General features: G+C 42.7%; 1 protein-coding gene across 5 annotated transcripts in view; it reads left to right on the forward strand.

Moving 5' to 3' along the window:
• Nucleotides 1-26,162, forward strand: part of DYNC1I1 (dynein cytoplasmic 1 intermediate chain 1) — a 192,821-nt gene that overhangs the window by 82,904 nt on the left and 83,755 nt on the right. For all 5 annotated transcript variants that reach the window (XM_035545340.2, XM_035545338.1, XM_035545343.2 and 2 more), the window contains exon 8: nt 18,756-18,845. In XM_035545340.2, coding sequence (XP_035401233.1) covers nt 18,756-18,845 — 90 coding nt within the window. The remainder of the gene's footprint in view (nt 1-18,755; nt 18,846-26,162) is intronic.

Below are 26,162 nucleotides of genomic sequence, written 5' to 3' on the forward strand. Positions count from 1 at the left end.
GATAAAATATATTTGTCATTAACTCTGGGAAATATTTTGTCTTTTTTACAAAAGCATGTATAATAACTGTAATGGGATTGAAAAGCGAGGGGCATACAGAAGTCCTCTATTGAGTAAAAGACACAGTGCACCTGCCTACCATTTTATTTGGCCTGGGTATAAATAGAGGGCTTTGGACCAGGTTGCCATTAATCTCTCATCTTTCATTATTATTCAGTAATTTAATCCACAAAATACTTTAAGTGGTATATTACGACCCTTTGATTTCTAAATGATTTTCCTCACAGATCTTTTTCTCCCTGTCTGTTTATTGCATTCCTCTGCACGTGGAAAGTCTGGGTCTGCTAGCAAGGCCAGAGCAAAGTTTTCTGAACAGAAAACAGCTCACCTTCACTTCTGAATTGTAAAGCACCTCTAAAGAGAGGCTGGACCCTTTTAAACATCAGAGGAGAGCTGAGAGTGAACAGACTTTGCAGGACTGAGTCTTTCAGAAGCAAGGCTGGCTTTGTGCCTGAACTTGCACTCACTGAAATTATGAGAGAGGTGTGAAACAGAGCCTTGCTCATGGTGTTTAAAAAAACAAAACAAAACAAAACAACAACAAAAAAAAAACCTCTGAATGGAAATGAAATGTAGGAGGAGGTTCTAGATGTGTTTCATTATTGTAGACCCTGGAAGAATTTGCAGAAATAAAAGAGCAGCACTTTCCTCTCTTCCCCTACTAGATACAAGTAACTGCCACTCTGGGTAGAGGACATTGGACTATCAAAAAAGAAAGAGACAGAAACCTCAGCAAGAAACACTATGAGGTTAATTGTTTGTTCAGAAACACATTTAGCATTCTATTAGTAAGTGCTGGTAATAGGAATGTTCAAATAAAAAAGCCCACAGATTCATCTTCTGTCCAAAATTCAAACAACTCATGTTTTTGAAGACCTGTTTAATTTCATTTTTAGTCAGTTTTCACAGAATCACAGGGTGGTTGAGGTTGGAAGGGATCTCTGGAGGTCACCTCCTCATCGTTTTCCTCTAATGAAACAAAAATGTGGGCAAACTGCAAAATACTTTTTCTGACCTAGATGAAACCTGAATAATGCAGAGATTTGAGAGTGAAAAGATTTTCTTGTGAAATTTCCAGAAAAAAAAAAAATAAATAGATGTTGGAATGAATTCCTCTAAACTTGGGAGAAACATCTGAACTTTGGGATATTCACCAAAACCAGACTTAAAATAATAATAATAATAATAATAAAAGAAAAAGTTGAAATGAATGTTTATAAAGACACAAGACTGACATCTGCGGACATCAAACATCTCTGCTTATGCACAGAGCTGCTGGCAGTGTGGGTTCACACACACCAGCCTGCCAATGCTTCTTGGTCTGGGCTGGCCTGATGTAGTGCTTTTCCTCAAGTGAACTGCATGCCCTTGTCCACAGCCTTGTAATTCTTGCGTTCCACTGAAGGACTGCTCCAAAAAAGTCTCAATATTCCTTTTATAAAGTGTCAGAAATATCTCCCTGGTGAACTTTATCATTGACAGCAGTGGAAGTTGTGATTTTCTTATCAATTTTCATTCCCTTTCATTCATGTCTTTCTCAAAATCGGTAACTGACTATTATTTTGGAATAATTCCTCCCTGAAATCTGCTGGTACAAGGCACGTAATGGCTGGGTAGTTTCACCTCTCAGTCTGACCTCTTGTGATTTACACCCATGGCTACTTCTCCTCACAGATGTGGCTGGTACTTGAAGACACCTACTCGAAAAATCACAGTTCCTACCGCCAAAATCACCCGAAGCATAGATGCACCTGAATTTTTGGAGAGAAAGCTTGCCTCTAAGAATTAGAGGCTAATTCAAGACCTTGTCCTTTTTGTGAGACAACCAACCCATGTGTCAGGTAGTAGAAACACCTGTCCTACAGGCTTGGAGCTCTTCACTCAATTTCATTGCAATCCTGTACTAGAAATAGGTTATGGACCTCTTTAATAATTGCCTTCTTTTGTTTGTTTTACTTAATAGGAAAAAACCAGAAACATTGTAAACTTAGTTCAAAGGGAAGTTGGTCATCTCTATTTCCCCATCCAGGGGAAAAGGGGTAAAATCTGTTTTGAGTTTAGCTATCAATCTAGAAGTAAATTAAATTAAATACAAAAATGTTTGAAAGCCGAGTTGTATTTCATTCCAACTGCACTGCTGATTTAAATGGGGGTGGTAGAATGGGGAAAGGGCTTAAATATTCAGCATTTTTATGATTAAGTATCCCTTGTGCCCCCCCCCCCCCCCCCCCCCCCGCACACACACCTCCTCTGGAAACAAACACAGAGCATGTTTGGAAGAGCTCATTACTGCTGTACTTCAAGGTCCCGATGCCTGTTCTATTAAAGCATAGCCCAGAGCAAGGTGAAGTGTTGAGCTGCACCCGTGCAGGTTAGCACTCTGTGCTCGAATGTGCGTGTGCATGCTTGCACGTGCACGAGACGTTGTACAAATGCATCACGAGAGCCAGAACCCATGCTCTGTACATGTTACAGTGGACTTCTAGGGCAAAAGAAGGAAAAGAAAAAAAAGTGTTTCCTGAAATACAAAGCGTGCTAGTGGAAGAAAATGCTGTTTGAATGATCAGTGGGCAGAAGGAGAATAATGCTATTTAAAGCTTTCCAGGGGCAGGGAAAGAAAGCAAGTCTGGCCTTTAATTCTGAATTCCGTGAGGAGGACAGGGAGGGAAGTGTATCTCTGGTATTTATTTCATGTAAGGATTCTGTACTCTACAAGCAGTCTGTGTCGCTAGTGTGTGTAGAATATTCTTTGGTCCTTACAGTGGCAGCCAGGCTCAGCAGGGTGACTTACATACCAACTGCGATGAGAAAAGCGACAAGTATAGAGATGAAGGCTGCTGCTCACCAACATGTAACAAAAAGAAATAATATGAAAGAGCATGTTCCTATTCAGCATACCTGGAAAATTTGTCATTAACAGCAGTGCCGTCATCCTGGCGTAGTCTTCAAGCAGTGACACTCATCCAAAACCTGGGAGGTGTTATTCATATTCCTGATGCTTAAGATCTTGATTCAGTCACACAGCCTTTTGTGTAAGGCATCAGATCAAAATACAGAGTCCAGGTTTCAGTTCTCATCACTGACACTTGGGAGATGTCTTTGTGTTGTAATGAGGGTCCACAGTTTGAGCCTGTGCATGTAACTGGTTGAAGCCACATGGCACAGAGAACACAAGCACGCATCCAGACTTGGCTACGCAGGAAAGGATAAACACATCATGGTCTGGGGACTTATAAAGGGAGAGATGGTGAACATAAAAGACAGAGAAAGCATTAGACCAAGTGCCAAGCCTTGGACTGACCTGTACCAGGAGTCCAGACCGAGTGTAGTACTGGGACCTGTGGGTACTGCTCAGCAAGCACTGCAGTGGGAGGCTGGGGCAGCAGTACCATTTATGTAGCACTGATGAAGCTCCTCTCCTTATTATTTGTAAAGAGCTCCTGAGTGCACCACCCAGAAGCCAGCAAAAAAGTCTGCTAGATTAACCTGCACTGATTTTGCATCCGCTTGTATGGGATGACATGTATTTTTAACGCTAATTCTGCTGCATCTTTAAACGAGACGTCTTTTACAATGTAATTAAGAAACCCTTCTTTTCGCACAATTGTCAGCTCGCACTTTTCCCACTTTGCTAATGCCTTCAATGCACAAAAGCCATGAAGAAAATCTTTCCGTGACATGATGGCATTACCAGCTCTTTTCAAGTGGGAGGACTGTACTCCTACACAGCAGATTTTCCCTGTGTTGTGGTATTCATGCAGCAAAGAGCTGCACTTCTGAAGGGTTTCTTGTTTAAGCTCTTTCATGCCTCTTGCCTTGGAGACTTCTTTCAGACTTGTAGCCAAGAGGAGGTCAGGAAGTGCTCCGTGCTGCAGCTTCTTTTTCTGTATATGTTTCTATGTGGTTCTCCACAGATCCGTGGAACACATTCCCTCCCATCTCTCTCCCTTTCAGAATAGTTTAGGTTTCATTATTTGCAGATGGAAAAATGACAACTTGACAAACAGGAGGATCTTTCTATTTGAATCATCATCTTCTGTAAGGCTCCCATGTAACGTAGCATGGTGATATTGAGAATGCAAAACCCTATCAGGTTTTATTTGTCCAGTGCATGAAAAATAAACTTCTGTGCACATTTCTATATGAAATTATTTTTAGCTCTCATTCTGCTGATGGAATTTGCCCATCTTCATGACTTTCAGATTTAGCCAAATGACCGACGCATTCACCAATGCATTTGCTGCCATTGATTTTAGGGCGCCAAGTTTGGCTTTAAAAAGTCTGTATTTCCATCCCTTTTGTACTTATTTTTCATTGCTAAGCACACAGAGTAACAGCCAGGGATAAATGAAATCTTGAAAAAGCCACTAGGAATTCAGCAGCCTGAACCGTCCCTTCTAGCCCAAGACACACAAGCTCCATTCCCCAGTTTCGTTTATTTTTTTCTTACCGTGATTTACAGCCAAAACAGACTAACCTTTTCAGATCCTGATCACAAAACCAGGGAAAACTCTCTTGAACTGAGCAGGACTTTTAAGCCCTTGTCTCTCACAGTTCCAGATTCAGTTAACTGTGAGCACAAAGTTAATCAAGTTTCATGAAGATCTGGATGTGATCTCAGACTTGTTGAGTAGGAGCTCTGAAAAGTGGTGAAGATTGAGGGCAATGCCCTGCCCTCTGTTTGTGCTAAGCTTCTCTCGTACTTCTTTCCCTGCTATTAAGTTTCGGTGCAGTAGGGGAAATGAAGCTCTGAGAGAGCATGAGGCCACGAGCCAGAACTGATGCAAAATCTTTCAACAGCAGATGCAAGACCGAGTGGTGGGGAAGGATGGGACAGGCTTGGAGATGAGCCTGACGTGGAGCAGAGCGATCATCTCAGGTAACCTTAGATGTGCACCAGTTGGCATTGCCCAGCCATCACTGTTCTGTTCCTCCAGCTCTGCTTCCACCATTGCTGGCCTGCCCATGGGAGAGGACAGTGCTTCCCCTTTACTCCCCGTGAGTACAGCACCGCTGGAGTGCTTTCCTACCCAACTGGCTGATCTGCCTGTGACTAAAGCCAGCTGACCCTGCAACACCGTAATCAAGAGCAGTACAGCTCAATTTGTATTATACAGCTGCATCCATCACAGCTGCAGGGTCAACAGAGCTGAGCTTAGGGTCTGTTAATTAAAGAGGACATTCTTCTGCCTTTCTGTACTATTGGCCCTTGGGCACAGAGGATGGTATGACCACTGATTCACTACCATATTTATGTTTGTGTCCACAGAAGGAAATGTAGTGTGCCCAAAGATCTCTTGCAGCATCCCAGTTTTCTAGCACAGCAGCTGAGCTTTGATGAGACTTGTGATTATGAAAGCCAGCAGTAACTTCATAGCAGTGCATGCTGTCATGAGTTTGTATTAAGAGCCAGGAGCAAAGCTGTATACTTTCCCCTACCCTGTATTATTGGAATAGGTGTTTTTACAGAAATTGATGTCATGGAATCAAAACAAAATGCTTCATTTTTGTCTGTATTTTGCTCTGAATCATGGTTGTTACTGCAGTATAACAGAGTTCTGCTGTTATCTTCCACCTTCTCCCTCCAAAAATCAACCCATAAAAAACCTGTCTGGATTTTAGCCACCTGGTTATAGTTAGTTTCTTATTTTAAAATAGCTTTCAAAATAGATCAGACATTACACCGTTAAAAACAATTTTCCCTGTAGGTATTGAATATCAGACAGGGCTTGTAGTAATAACTGATAGGTATCTAGAATAATCTTCAGTATGGACTGAGACTACAAAGATCTGTCAATCACTGCGTTTAACTTTAAACACAGATGATTTGAATTCATGTTAGCTGCATGAGGAAGTCAAAAAGATGGAATGGTGCTGTCAGAGAAAAGATGATAGGATTACCTCTGCTGTTAGCCTTTCCTGCTACTTGTTTGAGATACTAAATCAAGGTGAAGTTTATGAAAAAGGCTACAACAGGGGTTTCTAACTCTTCATTCCTGCTGGGATTTTCCTATTATAAATCTGCTGTCAGAAATAAGTGCTTTACTTGTGGCTTAATTTTATGCAGGCACAAACACCTTGGTTCAACACATTTTGCCAGAGACAGTCTTGACTGTCTTAATGCAACAGAGTCCTCATTAACGGGAACCTGTGAAAAAGAAAAATGCACACATGCTCTTTTGTCGTCGGTCATTCATGAGCAGTCCGATGAAAACTGAAATAAAACATAAATCCCGAGGTGGTGTGGAGCTGGTGTGGAGACATGAATGTTTGAATCGCACAGCTTATGTGAATTATCCATCTCGGAAGAACATTACACTCCACCTTTTGAATGAAGTTCCATTAATGTGGTGGAAAGCTCACAGTTTCTATTTGTTCTGCTGTGGCTGCTGAATTTAGCACTACCCCAATGCCCACCCCCAAAGCAAACACCTCAGCTGTGGTGATTTTTCCTTTTTTACCCAACTATATAGCAGTCCAGCAGCTAAGACAATAGTTTCAGAGAGCCTCATCAGACTTGCTCAGACAGTTCTCATTTCACCATTCAAGGGCCATCAGTACAGATTTGTGCTTAGTAGTACCTTGCTGTCTTCATAATGCATTTGTCCTGTTCATTTGGAGCTCTGCATGAAAAAAAAAAAAAAAAGGCAGGATCAGTCCTCAAACGTGATAAATAACCATTTGCACATTTCCTCCTAGTTTTGGCATTGTCTAATGTACTGGGCTTTCAAGTGTGCTCCAGGTAGACTTGTCAACTGTGTCTGTTAGCATCTTCTCAGGACAAGGATGTAAATTTTGCCTTCAGGCATTTAGTACTGCAAGTTTGTCCCATCTAAAGGAAATGATTAACCTAAAGTCACAGGAGGGGGAATCTCAGATCACAGGAGGAGAGACCTTGTCATTGTTCATCACAGTAATATGTACACTGTGCTGCTTCTGTGTTGCTTTAACACCAGATTTAGAAATCCTCACTCAGCTAAGACTGCATCACTTAGGCAGTGACAGAATTAGAGTTGGGAATCCCTTCTTCATGCAGTGTGGTGAAATTTGAGATTTCAAAATATAACTTTGTTCCAGTTTGGAAGAGGACTCCAATATATTGAAAGACCACCTAAGTAATTTTTTTCCTTGTTTTCCTCTCTGGTCAGTAACGCATGTATGTCTTAACAAAAAAAAAATATATATCTTTTCATTTTGATTTTCTTCATCTCCTGTTTCAAAATAGACCAGAAGTACCAAAAATGAGAAGTGCTTTTTAATGGAAAGCCCCCAAATTTTCATTCAGAAAAGGTTAAAACAAGCCATTTTGATATTGCTAGGACTGTCTCTTCAGCTCATTTTTTAATCTCCCCCCTTCCGTGAAGAATGTGGCAATGTTTTGCAGGAGACTAAGGTTTTATGCAACTATGTCTTTTTGACAGAATATGGCTCCAGCATTGCTGGATTTCTTGATCAGCTCTAGAAAGAATAGTCAACTGATGAAATACAACGTGCCAAATGCTTTGCTTGCCATGAATTCATTGGCATGTAAGCACACTGTGTTTCCTCAGATCACGATGACAACCTCTTTTCAGGCTGGCTTGTGGCATCCCCAGTTAACACACGGAAACTTTGCAGCTTTGAGTTGTGTTACAGCTGAAGGGACGTGGGAGCTGAATCCAGTGAGATCTTTCTTTCTGTAAAAAAAAAAAAAAAAAAAAAAAGGTCTACGCTGGGATGCCTTCCTAAGTGAAAGACTATGAGGTAGCATGATCCAGATTATTTGATACCCATTTTCATGTGGTTCTGTTGACTTGATGCCCTCATCTGTACCTGAGACCTCCTGCAAGCTGTCTTTGCACTGTTTGGGGAGAAAAGGTAGGATTTTGCTTTACAGGCAGCCTGTTGTACGGCACTTCAAAGCATCCATTTTCCAAATTGGAAAGATAGAAAGTAGCCACAGAAATTATTTTCATGGTGAATCAGAACTGTAAAGTGGAGAGAGGGAAGTGAATGCCAGTGCCTGGTTGTGGTGCAGTTTTATCTTGTCTTGCATCCCAAGTGCCGAATGCAGTCTGCCTGTTTGCATCGTCCAAAGCTCCTCGGCTCTGATGAGCTTGAACACCACACAGAAAAGCTGTGAAAATGCCTGGTCCTCAGAGCTGCAGTGGGTTTTCTGACCCTAGCAATCTGGGACTTGTTGGGATTGGGACTGGTTTTTATGTTTTGTAAATCAGGGTCTCAAGACCCAAGTTCTCAAAAGACCTTCAAGTGTTCACCTGAGAATCCAACTCAGAGGGATTTTCTGTGTCAAACAGGTATCTGCAGGTGGGAATGGCTCTCTGAGTGCACCAACTGCTTGATTTCAAGTAGGGGATTTTTGATACCTGCCTCGGGAAGGTTGATGCCGGGGAGGCTGAAGAGGGGCCAAGAGGAAGGAAGAGGCCTTCCTCTGGGGGAATTGGAGCCTTTGAAGCATGGCCCCCAGCAGAAAGAGGGGCGGGAGCAGCTGGAGCCACTCTGCAAGGTTGTGGAGAGGAGGCAGGGGCAGGCTGCGGGCCGAGGGGCAGCAGGGCCAGGAGCAGGGCGCCCACCAGGCCGCAGGGGGGGAGCTGGCTGAGGGGTTTGACAGCTCGTCTGACTGAAGGAGGCTGAACAGCCTCCAAAGCTGCCCGGGGCAGGCAGCAACTGAAGTATCTGGCCAGGAACCAGGAGACCAGCGTTTTATTCCGTCATCTGCAGCTGTTTCAAGAGCGGCTTTGGGCACCTTGGTTTCCCTGCTACCGAAAGGTGTTGCTCACTAACATGCCTTGGTATCCCTGAAACTGAGATATCAGAAAAGAGTAACCTCTGCACTCCCAGTGTGGTAGCAGAGAAGGGGTGAAATTAAAACATGGCAAGTTCAAAACTGTCAGAGGGAATTCCTTTTTCACATAGGCTGATGCAAATCAGGGCTAACACCGATGACTAAGGTGAAGTGGCGTCAGTGGGAAACTGAATTAAGCAGGGTCTGCTTGGTGCCTATAAAAGTAATAAGCACACACTCGTAGCACCCTGACCCAGCCATTCTTCTGTAGTTTAATTTTATAATAAAAAGACTTTTTGCCTGCCTTTTTAAAGACAAATGGTGAAATGAACCTTTGCTCATGTAAAATGCATTTGCCACATGACTAATAGTTATTTTTAAAGTGCTGAGCAAAGTGTATACATGTGTGTGTCAGGGAGGCAAAGAGAGGGAGGTTTTGTATATTTGCTGTGGTAATTGTTTATGAATATAGTTATTTTTTCCAATTATCCTTGTAATACATCAGCATTCTTGTCTCCATTTCTCTCTGTTGAGGTTTGTGTATAAATGCAGAGATCTGCGCTCTCAGATGTCTCAGTTACAGAGGTAGATGCTACATTTTAAGCATTTACTTTTATTTGTAAAGTGCTATAGAACAGAGAAAGTGAGAGAGATTGGTGGAAAAGTTGGAGTTAAAAGGTAAGCCATGGTCATACAAAAAACTATATGGCCATACAGCTAATTTCAGGGTATTGGACCAAAATGTTACCTCATGTCCAAAAAACAGAGAAGAGAGAAGCTCTTAAAGGCCTCCCAGCCAAAGAGCCCATATTGATGCTTAGAGGAGAAGTTAAGCTGAGAGTCAGCTGGAGAATTTGACCTAACATTTATTAGTGTAGCCAAGAAACTGACCGAGACACAATATGGAAGTGGAGAATTAATTTATTCCACAATGGCAAGATTTTATAACCTTGCTCAAACATGATGCATGATGGAAAATAGGAGAGGTGGCCTGTGGAGTATAATGTCATTAGCACTTGGGGTAAATGAGTCTGTGAAGTCCTAGCCTCTGTGTGTCAGCAGTAAAAATCCCACAGGCCTCGCTTGGTCTGCAGTGTAGTTAATGTTTTAAGTACCTAGTGCCCAGCTGAGGCAACGGTCTGGGACTGACCTCCGAATCAGGCACCGTGCAAATGCCAGATACATCATCTGCGTGTGTGTAATATGAAAGCGGCTTTGTTTTACAATTGCTGCTAGTGCCATAGGTTGTGGGGACTGGTTTTCATTAACATACTTGGGCTTTTGTGCTTTAACACTATTACATGATCTGAGGGTTTGAAAATGACTTGAGCAGGCCCAATCCACAAAGTCTGCCACGTGTCTGGGTGCCCTTTCCCAGGACAGGAATCATTTCGCGTTGCTGGCATGGCGCGACTTCTTCCAGCAGCGCTGTGGGGAACAACCTCCTACAGGTTTCAGAGGATGTGGAAACCTGCATGATTTAGCAAACCCCTCTTCTTCCACGCAAATGAAGTGTCTCGATGGCTTTTTTCCTCACGGATAGCACTATTGGAGTTATACTCCAGCAACATATTTTAAATGTATGCTGTTTGGTTTTTGAGCTAGCGGTCTGTAAATGCTGCTGTAAGGCTTCTGCTGTTCCACCATTATTTCATGTTGGCATTTTTATTTGAAGGCCCAACCATGGCCAAGAAAAGGAAACTTCTGTACTTTTCTTTTTGTGCTACATCTTCCAACTGGAATATTTTCAAGCACAATAGAATTGAACATGAGCTTTGGGGAGGGAGGAAGAGGAGAAAAGGGAATCGGCTGGAAGAGATGATGACTCCAGTGGGGCTCTCTGCAGTTTAGTTCTCTGGGGACTGAAAAATGCTTTCAACCAGTGTGATGTTGCAACAGTCCAAAAGAGGAGAGAAAAATCCATGTCTGGTCTAGACCGACCAGAAACTAAAAACAAGGGACACTTTGAATTCTGAGACTCTCACCACAACTGAAAACTGTGTGCAGGCCAAGTAACTGGAAAATCAGTTTCTTGGGTTAGAGAAATGCTTCCCTGAAGAATCACAGGCAGCTTTCCATTTTAATTAGTAAAGCAATGATTACATTCTGAAGCATTGATTTTAATACTTGAACCAGTGTGCAAAGGTTTGCAATCAGGGCTGTGAAGAGATTTGAATAGTTTAATATGGAGCTTTGTGAAATGCTACAGTAAAAGAAATTTTTCTGTGACATTCTCTTGCCATTTGGCTGTGATAGTCTATCATTTGTCACAAAATGGAAAAATAAGATCTGTCTTCATAATGTACCAAAAAGAAATCTGACTGCAAACACAAGTCAGGAAGAGGCATAGGAACTGGAGCTGAGTGGTGAAACCCTAGATCAGGAGATGATTATGAGAAATCATATACCAGGAGACCTGAGAATCCCCCAACCAGGAGTAATTGAACGCAGTAATTGTTAAGGAGAGCCTTAAAAAGAAATGTTGAGTAAAAATTGCTTATGGGGTACTTTAAGTGTTTTAAGAGGGAAGTGTAGTAAATTTCAGGACAAATTTTTAAGTGGCAACCATACAGACATGGCCTATGCTGTAGGCAAAATAAATTTTCTGAAGTAAATTACTCCTCTCAGTCAGTCTGGCTATGGTGTTTGTTTTCTGGGTGAAATGCATAGTTTCTTCATTGCGCTGGTACAGGGATGGCTGAAGCCTGAGAGGAGGACTCTGGGGATCTGATTGTAATGCCCAGCAGTATCACCTGCTCCTTATAGGATAATGGGTAAACCTTTCCAGAGATTTGCATTGCAGAACAAGGGATGGGATCAGAAAACTCTTTTGGGATGTGGTAGACTGATATGTAACTAGTATTTCACTTTGTAAGAAACAAGAAAACAGTTTTGTCTCTCAGACCTGCACTTTTAAAACTGGTATATTATGACTAGTCTGCTCACTGTGGAAAATGTTAGGCTAAATGCATTAATTCCAGGGAAAAGCGTCCTGCAATCTTCTGGATTACAGTGGTATACAAGTGCCCAACATTATCTATATTGTTTCATGGTTAAATTCTAATACAATATTTTCTTCAAGAAGATTCATTCAATATACTTCAGTCTGTTAAAAGTAACGTGAGTCATACAGCTTGTATTTCGTCTGTATGTGTAGCCTCTCTTTTTGTGTTACAAAAAAGTAACACAGCACTTCGAGATAAAATAAAAAAATCGAGAGAGTTTGAAGATGCCAACCAGTCTGTTTTTTGTAGTGCTGTGATTTATTCTTGCTCTTGCAGAATTGCAGTCAAAAAAGATACAGACAGACCATTTATTCTGGTCAATTTAAAACAGTGTAAATGGAAAGTGGAGGAAGAGTCTCACATGTTTCTGCTCAAGTCCTTTAGGTGCCATGACCATACAGGAGTTCCAGACATTCATTCATCCACTTTTGCTCTTTCTTTTCCTAATGTTTTCTTTTTATATGGCAAATATTAATGCTATTAGAAAGCATGACTCTCTGTCCATGAACTCTGTCGTGTCCATGAACAAGGACAAGATGATGTGTTGGGAATGTGTCGTATCAGAGATGGGGAACTTTAGAAGAATAACATGGAGCTTTTAATGTTCCTTTTATGCAGTTAAGTTTCTTTCTGGGAATTGGGCAGAGATACCTTGTATGCATATAATTTTTGCATGCAAATATGCTTGCAAGCTCAGACTCACATGAAATTCTAATCTGAAATTTTGTTGCCTATTGCACAGAGCTTAGGCTAAGATCTGTTCACCTCTGTTTTTTTCAGTATTCAGCAGTAAGTAATCTTCCCTGCCTTGGCTAGCTGAAATATATTTTAGGAGGCAGCTGTCTATTGCCAAGAAGAGCCTGCATGCAAGAATATTTCCATCTGGTATGACTAACATGTGCCCAGTGTACGTCCAGTCTCACATCCCACTCTGCAAACAAAATCCACTGATGAATTAATTCTCTTCTTGCTTCAAAGGGCAGTCAAAAGATGAAAGTGAAAAATTGGACATGTTTCAAAAAATTACATTATATGAAAAATAGGCCATTCAGCCAGATTGCAAATCATAGATTTTCAAAAATGTGAAATGTCAAGCAGTCCTATTTTAAAAAGTATGTTTCCTTGCTTGTTGCATATTTTGCTAGTGATGGAAAAAATGTATTCAATAAGGAAAGATAGTGTTTTAACTTTTTATCAAGATAATGCCAACAATATCTGAATTGTTTGATCCAGGCTTATGTCAATATAAACATGATGCATTTGTCTTCGCTTAGTTTGTAATTCTTTCATATCTGAAACAACAAAATTAATCTGAACAGCTGTAAATATAAAAGTGATGCAACAGTTTCTGGTATTTAACAGTTTTAAAATCAAGTCTGCTTCTTGTGAAGACACTTGATTTTATTGAATTTCATATGCATAGCTGAATGTTCACATGCACTAAGGGAATTTCAATGCCGATATAAAACCCCATAAAACAACCTGCTGACTTCTCATATATCCATGACTTAGACAATAAAATATATAATTGTGATGCTAATTGAGTTGCTATTTTAAAGATGTGCCTTTAATAAAGGTATTGTTTGTACCTACCCAAAATTAAAAACAGAGCTGTCAGTCTAATTCGATATAGCCATCAATACTCAAAACAATGCACAGAAGCTGCAACTTTAGGCTAGTCTTAGAGGTGCACATCTGAGGAGGTGTAAATCCTCCACCCAAGAAGAATGCACAGCATGCTGCCTGACGTTTAACTGGTGGTACATATATTAATAGAGCAGACGCCTATAATTACATAAATCCTCAAGGAAAAAAAAAAAAGGCTGTTTAGTAAGCTATTTGAGCAGTACCAGTGCTAACTGCCTAAAACTGGTAATCCAAAACTCAGACAACCAACAAAGATAAAATGTTCACCCAAGCAAAACAGTATTCATCTCAAGAATTAATCCCCGAAGCCAATGTCATGTGAAGTCCTCTCAGATGTAGTTATTGTATTCTAGTTTGTCCTGAATGTGCCCAGTATTTTTATACGGGGTCTGTCTTCCTAAAATCATCTGTGTTCTTTGTGAGTATTTGGTCCAATTCAGCACATCTGGGCTTTTCCGCTGCAGGTGCCAGCAGATTAGCCACATGTTTGCAGGGCTTCCCCCTCCATTTACTGGGATTTCAAAATGGTGATCCATTCTTGCAGAGCCCAAAGCAAAGGCCAGGCTCATTGGAGCTAGCAGTTGGGCAACATTTGAAAATAAGTAGTTTACATGCAGATTAAACAAAAACAGGTTTGGAGGGAGTGGTCATACTTTTTCATTAGAGCCGTTTCTATAGTTGGAAAAAAAAGGCAAGTTTTTAGACACGTGAGACCACCTTCTGGTCTGGAACAGAAGCAGGAATGTTCAAAGCTAAATAGAAGCTGAGAACAATTGCTCTGCTTTTATTTCATCATGTTAAACAAAGCACTGTTTGGACTAATTGGCCACCTCCTAGAGCCCAGAGAGTCATCAGTCTCTGAGTTAGGAAGAAACGGTACTTGGTCCAGCTCTGTCAGTCTGCATTAATCCCACATACGGCTCCGCCAGCTTCAGCAGACAAACATCTTGTTTCACATATGCGTTTAACGATCATTTCCATCAAGAAATGGTTTATTTACAGTGAAAGGCAGGGTGGCCTTAGTGGGCAGGACTCTAGGCTGAAACTGAAGTCAACCCTCACTCTTCACCTAGCTGCTGGTCTGCTGAGTGATCTCCAGTGAGTGGGGCTATGCGTCAGCTTCTGCGTGGTAAATGGGAAAATAAAACTGGCCTCCTTGCAAAGTCCTTCGAGATCTACAAAGAAGTGTTACACAGCGGCCATACACTTCATTACTAGCTCTTTTTCATGTGGTTCCTTTAATAGACATTTGGGTTCTGATTTAGATCGTCTGAGCAGGGTGTAACACTCCTGGTGTTAGCGTGAGTCTGTGTTTGCCAAATGTGACTAGGAGACTCCTACTGCTATGTAATCAGCTGAAAAGTTATTTCTCTAAACTTCCCATTGTCGGAAATGCTCTTAAACAGGGAAAGGCGATTTATGTTCAGGAGCTGCAGAGCTGTCTTCACCTCCCTGCATAATTTCTGCTATGGCATATCCTATCCGAACAGGCATATGTGGAAACAACTAGCCATGTAGACACTTACAGACTCTCCAGTAAACATACAATTAATGTTATCTTTTTCTCATTGAAGTAAATCACAGGAAAATGAATGCCAAAGCATTTCACAGTATTCTATAGTCTACGCACAGTCAAATGTACATGTGCATAACCATCTTTATGCGCAGTGGCAAATGTATGTACTATGAACATCTACAAGTGTGTATGCATCAACATTAAATACTGTGTGATATCCAAAATAAAACTATGGCAAATAAACATTCATGTTGTAAAGCCAAGCTACATTGGATATTCCAGAATACAGGTTTCCTGGGCATCCTTAATTAGCCATTTAGAATATGTATGATGATACAGTTTTAATTACATGATATCATGTGGGTTTTTTGTTCCTTAACAGATTCTTTTATCAGCCAGTTAATGGGGAGTCAACTTTTTAACCCTTCTGGTTTTTCTGACCTCGGATCTCATTTCAAAGCATCACACCGAACACAGAAAATATTGATCGCCTTCCAAGCTTTTGTTTCCCTGGTGCACTGAAGCACAGGGAAAGAAAGGACAAAAACGTCCAAACAACAACAAGTAGTCAAAGCTGCATGCGAGAGATCTGGGAGCTTTCGATGCGCAGCGTTTCCATAGCGCTCTCCACTGAAAGCACAGGCCCAGTTGACTTCAGCTCTCAGTACTTCTGCATTTCAGGCCCCACGTGTCTCTTGTTGAGCACCCAGAAAATGAGGCCAAGCACTCAAGAGGGAGGAAATTCCAGAGTGAGGTCATCATGCCTCCACGTGCGGAGGGGAGGGAGGTAATCGTGCCCAGGCAATCCAAATTCTGGCATTTGCTAACATTTTAGCATTTGGCTCATGACCATATCATTCTTTTTGCTGAATTTTTCTTTGTGTGTGTATACGTTTCTCTGTAAATACATGAGGACATCTGAACTGTATCAAACCTGCTACAAGCTCTTGCACTGCCTTTCTGGTAAAACTAATATATTGGTGTGTGTGCTCTTGGAAAAAACGGCATGGCATGTGTTATAATAACCTTTAGTTATTTTTCCTGCTGCAATTAGATCTAGAAAAATCTCGGGAAACTTGGTTTTGATTGTTCCCAGAAGGGGAAAGAAGGGAGGTAAAGAAGATCTACCTTAATAGGTGCTGAAGTATCAGTACAGCCCCCTGCTCCAGCTGCGCCACAGCCATTCAGTGCTTCTCTGCTTTAGAGGCAGGAACTGGCAATCAAGTTGCCTCCCCAAACCAGGGGGATCAAGGACTTGTAGGGAACAGTGATAAATTTGCTTCATTTCATTCTGAATACCTTATACTAAATCTAAAGTTTTACATTTGCAATGTTATCCTTGTGCCTTAGCAAATTACGAGTCAGGCATTGACAAGCATAATATGCTGCTTTAAAAAAATCACAGTATTTTCAGTTAAATATTTTTTTTTTGTTTGCTTTCTGCGAGTTTTCCTAAACCATTCACCTTTTGAAACTTCCCTGTGCAAGCAGACAGGTTGGAAACAGGTTAAAAATGGAAGCTGAAATCCGTACATAAACCGCTGGCTCCAAGAGCTGGTGCTCGAGGGAATGAAAACTTGTAAGGCGAGACTCACAAAACTCTTGTGGGAGTTGGCTTCATTAGGCACCTACCAGAAGTGTGTCTGTGTGCATATATCTGTACACCGTTGCGATCCTATCTGCGGGTGCATGCATATCTGAGGTTAGCAGAGTATTCCCTGCCTACCCTGCCGGTCACTCCTCTTTCTTCTCACACGTCTCATCTGCTCTTGGGGAGTGTCCGTCTCCTTTCTGCATCCCCGTCCCCGCTAGTGCCACAGGCTGAGGGCAGAGGGACCTTTTTTACCCCTCCCCTGTGTACACACCAGGCAGCTTCTCTCACTCTCTGCTGACCGTGTCGGATGCTGCCTGCCTTTCAGCCAGTGGACAGAGCAATGTGTGTACTCTGCCAAACTGAAATGCCCCGGCTTGCTGTCTGAAAGCTCTTTCAGTGAATATATAGGGTACCTAGGGAAACGTGATTGCCAAGTGAGGCATCAAAGTGAGTGCATATCGTGCCTTTCCCCCTTTTCTGAGCTTTCCCTCTTTTCCTCACTAGCAGCAGGGGAGTGATGGCATATCTTATGCCAAGATTTCGTCGTTTTCCCAAGAGGGAAGAGCACACTGTCCGCGCTGAGACACTTCCTTAGCTTTGTGGCTAAGCCATGCTTTGCAGCTGAGATGTCAGCTAGCAACCAGTGCTCTGTGGGCTTCTGGGAGGAGTCCTGGGGTAGGCAAAGCGGTGGGAATAGTATGGTGCCTATTAGGTTATTGAAAACAAAATGCAGCTGTGTGTTGCTGTTGGCTGAATGCAACCTGTCAGCACCAGCATCCCCCCAAGAAGCTGGGACCGATCATAGCCAGCCTTCGCAGAAGGTGCCAGTAGCCAAGCAGCTTGAGGAGCATGACACGTTGCCCCCTCCCTGCTCCCAGGCCTACTGTTAATGGGGTGGTGTTAGAGCAGTCAGCGTGCCTGGAGAAGTGCCATGTCCCGAGGAACCATATGGTGACAGGCAGATTGCTCAGGGAGCCCCAGAGGACCCACAGAAGTTTTGCTGATGGCTGAGTGCCCCAGGCCGGGAGAACATCATTCCCTCGTGTGGCAGACCCACCCTGGGCACCATGTGCTTGCTGTGCTGTGATGCTACGTCTTTGCTCCACAACCATTCCAAAATAGTCCCTGCATAGCCCATAGGCTTATTTATCCTAATTGTTAATTACTGTAACTCCCTCTTTCGGGATCACCTCTATTTTCAGTCTTAATAGCTCACTGAACCTAGAAGACTGTGCATTTCTCCCCTCTCATGAGTGTGAATGGGTCAAGTGCAGGCTGTGGGCTCTGGAGAATGAATCTCGTTGCTCTAGCCGGGAACAAGTAAGGAGATTTAGCTAGATTCTGAGATATTTTGGTTCATCGCTCTGTCTTTCCAGCTCTACTGCGTTATGTTTTGGTCTGGACAATCAGAACCCTTGTAACTTCAAACAGACGGAAAGAAAGGAATGAATAGTTTGCCCTTCTGAACAAAATGACAACATGTGAATGTGGGGAGAAAGGCAAAGGGAGAGAGGCATTTGCATAGGTCAGGAAAGGTCATTAAAACATCTGGCAGTGGTAACTGACATGTGTCAAATTTTAGTGTTCATTAAATTCATATTAATGCAAGAATGGTTCTTAGGCTCCAAATGCTGCTTTTGGTTGCTGTGTTCCCCCGGTTGCCACTGATGACTTTTCAGAACTGTACCATGCCTGTTTGCTTGCTAGTGGCATCTGACCTAAGGTCAGATTTCTATTTAACCCCTTCCTGTAGGTCAAAAGACAAATTATTCTGGTGAGAATTGAATTGGAAATGAGGTGTCTGGATAACAGGTGTCCCGACTGTGGAATAGCTGCCAGGCTGAAACGTGTTTGCATCTGTTCTTATGCCATCCAAGAAGTCATCTCTGAGGTCAAGGAGATATTCAGATGACATCTGAGATGGGAAGTTGCCACAGGGAGCACAAGGGGCAGGTGCCTTGTGTTAGCAGATTATCTTGCAGTCTTGGGGAATATTTCTGAGGGGGGCACTTTGAGTATAAAGTAGGTATGTTCATTTACTGTGCTTTAGCTGTGTTTGCTAACTGATTATAATTGTAAAGAACATACATTGTTTCCCTTTTACCTTAAACAGGAGAATCTCACAGTTCCTTGTCTTCCTTTTTCTAGAGGATGAAGATGATGAAGAGATGGTGGAGCCAAAAGCACAGGATGACTTGGAGACAGAAAATCAAGACCAGAAGCAGGAAGTGAAAGAAGGTACTTGAATAAACAAAAAGAATTGTTACAACATTAAAGGACTCGATCCTACAAATAGTTATTCTCATAGGTAGTGTCCATTATAGAGAACACTGCAAAATTGAAATGGTCACAAGTTCTGTTGATTCAGAACCACACAAATGGCATAAAAGCAAAAAATTGTATCCCACTGACCCAGCACAAGACCTCAGCTGTTTAGAGGAAGCAACTCGTCCTCATAATTTCAGATCCAAAATAGAGATTCCTGGATTCCAGGACAGGTGCTTACATGTCCTCTGGTTTAAATAGCCTACTTAAGTGAAAGATTTAAAATGTGAATTCCGGGCATTCCAGCAGCTCCACAGACTTGGTTGACCTTCAGAGGTACTCACTTAGAGCCTGTAACTGTCTGTCCACTCGAGAGGGGCAAAATTACACCTAGTGGGGGCCAGGAATCTGCCAGAAGAAAACCATTTAACTGGGAAATGTAGACTATCACAATCAAAGCTTTTTTTGTGGGAGCTGCTCCAGGGAACTTAAGGTCAAAATGGAAGCTATGCAGTTCCATCTTTTCTATATCTTTGGACTGAGACAGTCTCCATTGTTACAAGGGACAGAAATTCAGGTTACAGCTTCTTTCTGGTACAGGCTTGTGTCAAAGTGGTGCATGCCAGCACTGGACACACTAGATGTTCTGGGTGTCTCTCATTTGCTTCTCTTGGATCCATTCTATCTTTCCTAATTAGAAGAGGGATGTAAAGTTTGGTCTTCCTCATTTGGGAATTTACTGGAGTATTGGCAGCATCACTTTACATGGTCAACACCTTTTATCAGCAAATAATAACATCAGCAAAAAATATCAGCAAATTCAGTGTGAGAGCAGATGAGTTTCTTGTCCAACATTTCTTAGCTTTTTATTGCCAGGATTTTTCACTATGCTGCTTACCCTCTTGAAAGATAACTTACTTGCTCAGGTAGGGCCTAAATCACTTCTTGCTATGGTGAGCATTTTCAGGATGATTCTGTGACCTTGGCTTTGTTTTTCACAAGATAGTCTCAGTATGGCAAAAATATAGAGTTGGTTTACAGAGAAGCCCATGAAATCATTGTTTGTGAATAAGCAGTGGATACTTCTTTCTCATCCAGGGGAGTCTGTCATGATTTACGTCGGTGTCAGAGAAATCGGAGTCTGGTGTATAGTGACCACATTTCACTGTCCTCACACGCTGATGTGAGTTACAGTACTAGCCATACTGTTTTGATTATAAATTGATCTTTCTTCCCTTTTAAAAGCATCATGGAAATCACCCATGCCTAAACCCTGCAGTGCTCATTGCTCATTTGTGTCTCACAGAAATGCAGAGTGGAGAGCTCACTCCTTCATCCTGCTGCTGCACCCACTGCTCTCAGTCACCGCTGCTGCGGGCAGAAGGGAGCAATGGGGACAGCAGGAACAGGCATCACAGAAGATGCCTGAGAAGATTGCAGAGCTGAAGACATGAGCGAGTGACATGGCAGCGCAGAAAATCTTACTTTTTCCAAAAATTAGTTTTCCTTCCAAAACAGTGGGGGCAGTTTATATATGGGTTCTAGCAGTCACTGGCCTAGCACAGTACCTCTTTTCTTAATAACAACAGGAAGCTATAAATGCTGATACCTCTGCACTTACACACTGTCCTGAGTTGCTCATGTCCCTGTAGTATTCAGCTAATAGTTGATCCCATCCCCATTTATTGCCACATAAAAGTAATGCTAGTGCTTATAGCTGGGGAGAAAGCACAAACTCCTGTAGGAAGAAAAGAAGAAAAAAGCTAAATGCATTACTGCTTTGTTTTCCTTTTTCATGGGCTTTCAAGTGAATGTTTTACATATTTTGCTGACCAAGCACCGTCTCCAACATCTTCTATTTCTTCGCTGTGTTTTAGTCTAGAGGAAGTGCTTTCCTTCCCTGCCTGGCAGACCACAGGAACAGTAGCTGAACAGGGTTAGTTTAGCACTAGTCCCTGACACACAAACTGCAGAAAGCAAAAGCAAGGCACAGCTTGTTTGAGCAGAACCGGCTTTGTGAGGTGCTAACACTTGACTGGGTTCAAAGAAGAAGAAAGGATGTTCATTCACTGATAGAAAGTGAACTTGACCTGCAGTACATGTCATGACAGAGATTAAATAGTGGCATGCTGATGACTAGTATTAAATGCTGTGAATCAAATGAAGCAATTGTCCCCAAATTGACAGTGATCGGAGTCCCATTTTTAGCGTTTAGTGTAGCTCTCTCCCTGTTGGCTTCAGCCCTTTCACCAATAAAATCCTGTTTTCCTCTCTGTTGTAATCACCCTTCTCATGTTCTGAGCAACATTCAGAGTTTGAAGCCATCGTTTGTGTTTCATGGAAGTGATTAAAACCATGTTACAAGTCAAACAGGAGTTTAGAAGAACATTTCCTGTCGGTCCTGCACTCTGTGTGCCTACTCAGAATTAATAGCTTTTCTGCAAATTAGCACATAATGGGTTAAAAGCATGTTTATGTTGGCATTAAGTACTCTGGCTTCTTTTTCTCTGCAAGGCAAGACAATATTTTGCAAACTTTTTAAAGAATCTCTAATAGATATTATAGTGGCGCCATTCACACTGCTATATAGTAGTTAAGGCTGTGTCAGCACTTCCATTATGAATCCTGTTTTTCAGGGATTTATAACCCAGCCGTAAAAATTTGCTCTGGGCTGAAATTTGGTTTCAGCTCAGGGAGCACATTTTTAACAGATTAAAAAAAATCAGCATGGCCTTTTTTGAGTTATAGGAGTGTAAAAAGAAAAAAAAAAAAGAAAAAAAAAACAACCATGGGAGGGAGAAGTGTTGGGAGAGAGAGGCAGACAATTCTTTCATGAAAATAACTCAAAAATAGGTCAGGATGAAAAACAAAGATCGTTCCCTCTCTCTCTTCCCAAGCCAACAGGACAGGAGTCCTCTATTTTTATAATGGTATTTTAAGAGGAAATGTGATTTTTTTTCCCTCTCTGTGGTTTATAGGTAGTCCCATTTAATTCTACAGACGTTTATTGCACGCTTAATTTCCTCGTCTTCCCCCTGTGTGCCCCGGCACTGCTCTGCTGGGCTGGGAGGGATCGCGCGGCCGCTGGTAGGGCATGGCCTGGTGCTGGCCTTGTCCCAGTGTCACCACGAGGCACACAGTGCTCCTGCAATGGGGCAGCCTGCCTGGCACGATCCCATGGGGCAGCACTTTGCCACCCTGCAGGCACAGGGGCAGCAAGCCCTGCAGAGTGTTTCTGGAGCAGGAGGTGAAGGCCTGGCAGGCCAGCTGCTGAAAACTTGGTCCCCCTTCGCGTTTCTTCCCAGTGGCGGCCCGCTGTCACCCATGTCTCAGGCTCACGGTCTTCCCGCTGTGCTGGGAAGAGCCAAGTGTGGGATACCTGCTGGTGAACCGGGCTGGGCCCTGCCCGTTCCCAGCAGCTCCTGACCACGTAAACAAGAGACTGGTCCCGAATCATGGCATCGGGTGGGATGGGGCTTTCCACCGCCAGAGAGCTCTGGAGCTCCACCTTAGGCGCCTCTTTGTGTCAGTAGAAACCACATGAACAGCGGGACGGGCTGGGTCTTGAAAGTGGGTCTCAGCCTGCAGTTATCTGAAGCCGTAGATATATCCACAGAAACTCGCTTGTGATGGGGGAGGCTGGGATCCGCCGCTTCAAAGGCCCGCCGTGCCCTCCCTGGACGTGTGCACGGGGTTTGTGTGGCCATGCTGCAGGTGGGGGAGATGGCTGCGATCTCGCAAGCATCAGTAAGGGAGAAACAAGGCAGGTGGCTGGTTTTGCCCCTGAAGTCTTGCTGGGGTTTGTAAGACTGCAATGCCACGGTTTCGCTGCTGTCAATGCCACAGCTAGGTCAGGAGTGCCCATCCGTGCTGGTAGCTCAGCTCAGACATGCTCAGGGGATGGTGCTCAGAACACACGGACCCTAGAGAAGCTCATTCAGTGGTAGGAGCCCTGCCTGGCAAAGCTCTGAATTCAAGGCTCCAGCCTCTGCTTTTCCAGCATTGAAAAACTCCTAAATATGCCTTGAAATCTCCCTTTATACATTCAGAAATTGTGCCACGCAGGGACTTGTGTTGTAAACCTAACACAACCAGGACATGGCATGTATCAAACTAGGACATGGCATATATCAAGCCTGACATGAAAGTGAGAAGCACAAGAAAAACAGGAGGATCACAGGGAGACAGGGACTAAAAGCTGCTGAGAGCCGATTAGCACCTTGCGGTTCTCACGCTGTGCATTTCTGCCGTGCTCAGTAGTCAGCACATCTGAAGTTTACGTGGATTTAAATACACACTAAAAGAAATAATGCAGCTCTTAAAAGGGTTTTCACTAATCTCCTTCTGTCTCTCATTATATCTCTGTGCTCATAACAAGGCTGCTTCCTGCTTTACTGTTTTTATTAGTTCACCCTTTCTTTCATTCACTTACTCTTTCTGTTCTTTTTTTTTTCTTTTTTTGTCTTCAATGCACTTCACATATTTTGTCAGGTTTTTACAATTGCTTAGGCTGCAAGAGAATATTTTTCCATTCTATTGTACTTACTTAAATGAGGGTCTTTCTCTGTTTTTTAAATATCCTTTCGGTTCCCTAGGGAGAAGACTCAAATCCTGGTTTTTTAAATATTTGTGAATTTGATCCAGCACTCCTATCACAACTATTTACATTGTATTTACTACAGTCCTGCTTCTGTCAGATAAGAACAAGACTGGAGCATTTTTTTTAGCCTAGCTCCTAGCGATCCAAGGAAATGCTTTTATATCTTTTTTTCTTCTTTTTTCCCTCAAATGTTGAATAAATCTGCTGTTCTCATGTCATGTTTGATCTTTGTTACATATTCTAGGCCTTTTTGTTCATGCACAAGTATGCAATATCTCCTGTTATGGACGTACCTTACATTTCCTTCCCCAGCAGCATCCTCTGTGCACATATAACTTTACAGTGTTTTTATTTTAAATGTAAATTCCATCGTATTTTGTACAATATTATACATTAAAATGAGTACAGGGCTCCTTCAATACATGTGAGTGACCTGGGAGCTCCAGAGGCAGCGGGGCAGCACCCTGCTCGTGGCTAAACCGCAGCAGCTCCATGGCCAGGTGGGATGCCTGGTGGCATTGTTGGGGTCCAGCAGAGCTCGGAGGTCCCATGTGGGCTGCAGCACAGGATCTCTTGCAGCGAGCTGCGCAGTGCCACGGACCGGTCCAGCTCCTCCAGCCAGGAAGCAGAGCACGGGCACGGTAGCTTTATTAAAAAGCTGCTGAACATAAACGAGAGTAAAGTATGGGGCTTCCTTTTTGGGAGCTCTCATTGCACTTCAGGCAATAAGCACGTAACTTACGGGACTGTAAGCTAAGCATCACACCAGGCTTTGCTAGACGTGGAGGGTTAGATGTGGTTTGTTTGGTTTTTACTTTAGGTAGAGCAGATATTTGAAGGCAATTGCTGTGTTCTTACCTAGAATTTCTGGAGATATTGTCACATCACATAGGTCTCTGTGACAAAACAAAACAAAAAATACTTTGATCAGCTACTTACATTTCTCGTAGTTTTCCTTGAAGAGAGTCTGTGTCTCTTGAAAGCTGAGATCAAAGTAACTGTAAGCCTCTAGATAGGAAGAGAAATTGCAGAAAATTACATGGATTCTTTTATTTTATTCAAGGTACTGGACAGTCAGGAAAAAGGAACAAGGGGAAAATGGAAGTGGCTCTGCAAGATAAATGGTTAGAAAATCTTCATATTTGAAAGAACAAGCTTGTCTTTTTTTTTTTTCTTTTACTTATACTCCATGTATTTGCAGTAGTTCCAGAAATGTTTTACACTGGAAAAAGTAATGATGTTAACATTCTTGTAAGAGATTGTCTCAAATAAAACTTCAGAGGCAGACGAATGAAAGAAGAAAATAAGGTTAAAATATGAAGCTTAATATCGCCAGGGGGCATCTGGTGTGTCAGTCAGATGAATGAGGTAAGCTGATTTATGCCCTACAAACTTTAGCCAAGGTGTTTCTGATGCCGAAGAGGGTTTAATAGGCTGCTGGCCTCCCACAGATCATTGCTAACTGCTAGGGAGATTTTGCTGAGGTAGAACTGCAATCATTTGTGTCTCCATTGCTTGTGAACACTCCACGGCTCCCAAGCTGTTTATTTTTTTGCCTTTCCCCTTTCTATTGATTTTTGGTTGTATTTTCTTTGCCAATCCAAGTGGGCAAATGACCGAGTAATAAATTTATATTTCCAGGCTGTAGAGAGGATTTGATTTAGCGAATACTTTTTAGCATTTGGAGCAGTTTAAAGTGAGTTTTCCAGTTGCAGTTATTTGCTCCCCTTTTATGCCATTTTGCTGCATTGTCATGCTTGTTGTCTTTGATTCTCGGAAAGTGATGCTTTAGTGGTGACAGTGGGATATTGCCTCATTACAGCCTTCCTTGCCAGATGAGTTCCCTCAGTGCCAATTCCTATTCAGTAGTGGATTCTGCAATAGGTCAACCTGTACTTTTTTGCTAGTCATTCTTTTTTTTTTTTTTCTTTTCTTTTTTTCACATTTATTGCTTCTGTCTAAAGCACTTAGAGGCAAATTGTGCTCCCGCCTTGGTAATTGTTGCTCTGCTACTCAGGAGGACCACGCAGGGGGACGGAGATTTTCTCTGGATGTGTGGGGCTCCACGGGGCCCCCTAACCTGGTGGCAGGAGGCAGAAGGCCATAGCCATAGGAGATCGTCAGAGGCTAAAGTTTCTAACTTCCAAGCTGCTTTGTCTCCTGAGGGCCAAATTGCTCCTCTACCTTTCGCATTTTTCCTACCCTCTCTGTTTAGACTGGATGAAGTGCAGAGATTTTGTCTATTAGAGCGAAAGCTTTGACCAGGTTAGGCAAACCTAAATGTGGTGATAACAGCCTGTCCCAACCACAGGGAGTGCTCTAAAAGCAAATACCCTGAAAACTGGGGGAGCTGAGTACTGCAGAACTGCTTTACTGTGCCAGTGCTCCTGCCTGTAGTTGCTCCTTTGAATCCGTCCTTGTCCCTGGAGCTGGCAGGGGAGTTGTAGCCAGTTCCTGCCTCTTCAGGCAGCTGTCAGCGCAAAAACCTAGTGTGAGCCGCGGGGAAATGGGATGGCAAGCAAGGTCTACATCTCTCCGACACCTGGAGGTAGCTGTGCAGCACAGCACAGCAACTGGGAAATAATTTCGAAGTGCAGCTCTGAGCTGTGTCACCCTGCATTTAATTAAACGTTAAGATACAGCAGGGCTTGGAGTTAAACTTTAATGTATGCTGGGTGTCCTCTGAGGCA

This window comes from Cygnus atratus, chromosome 2 (genome assembly GCF_013377495.2).
Source record: "Cygnus atratus isolate AKBS03 ecotype Queensland, Australia chromosome 2, CAtr_DNAZoo_HiC_assembly, whole genome shotgun sequence".
In the NCBI taxonomy this organism is placed as follows: domain Eukaryota; kingdom Metazoa; phylum Chordata; class Aves; order Anseriformes; family Anatidae; genus Cygnus; species Cygnus atratus.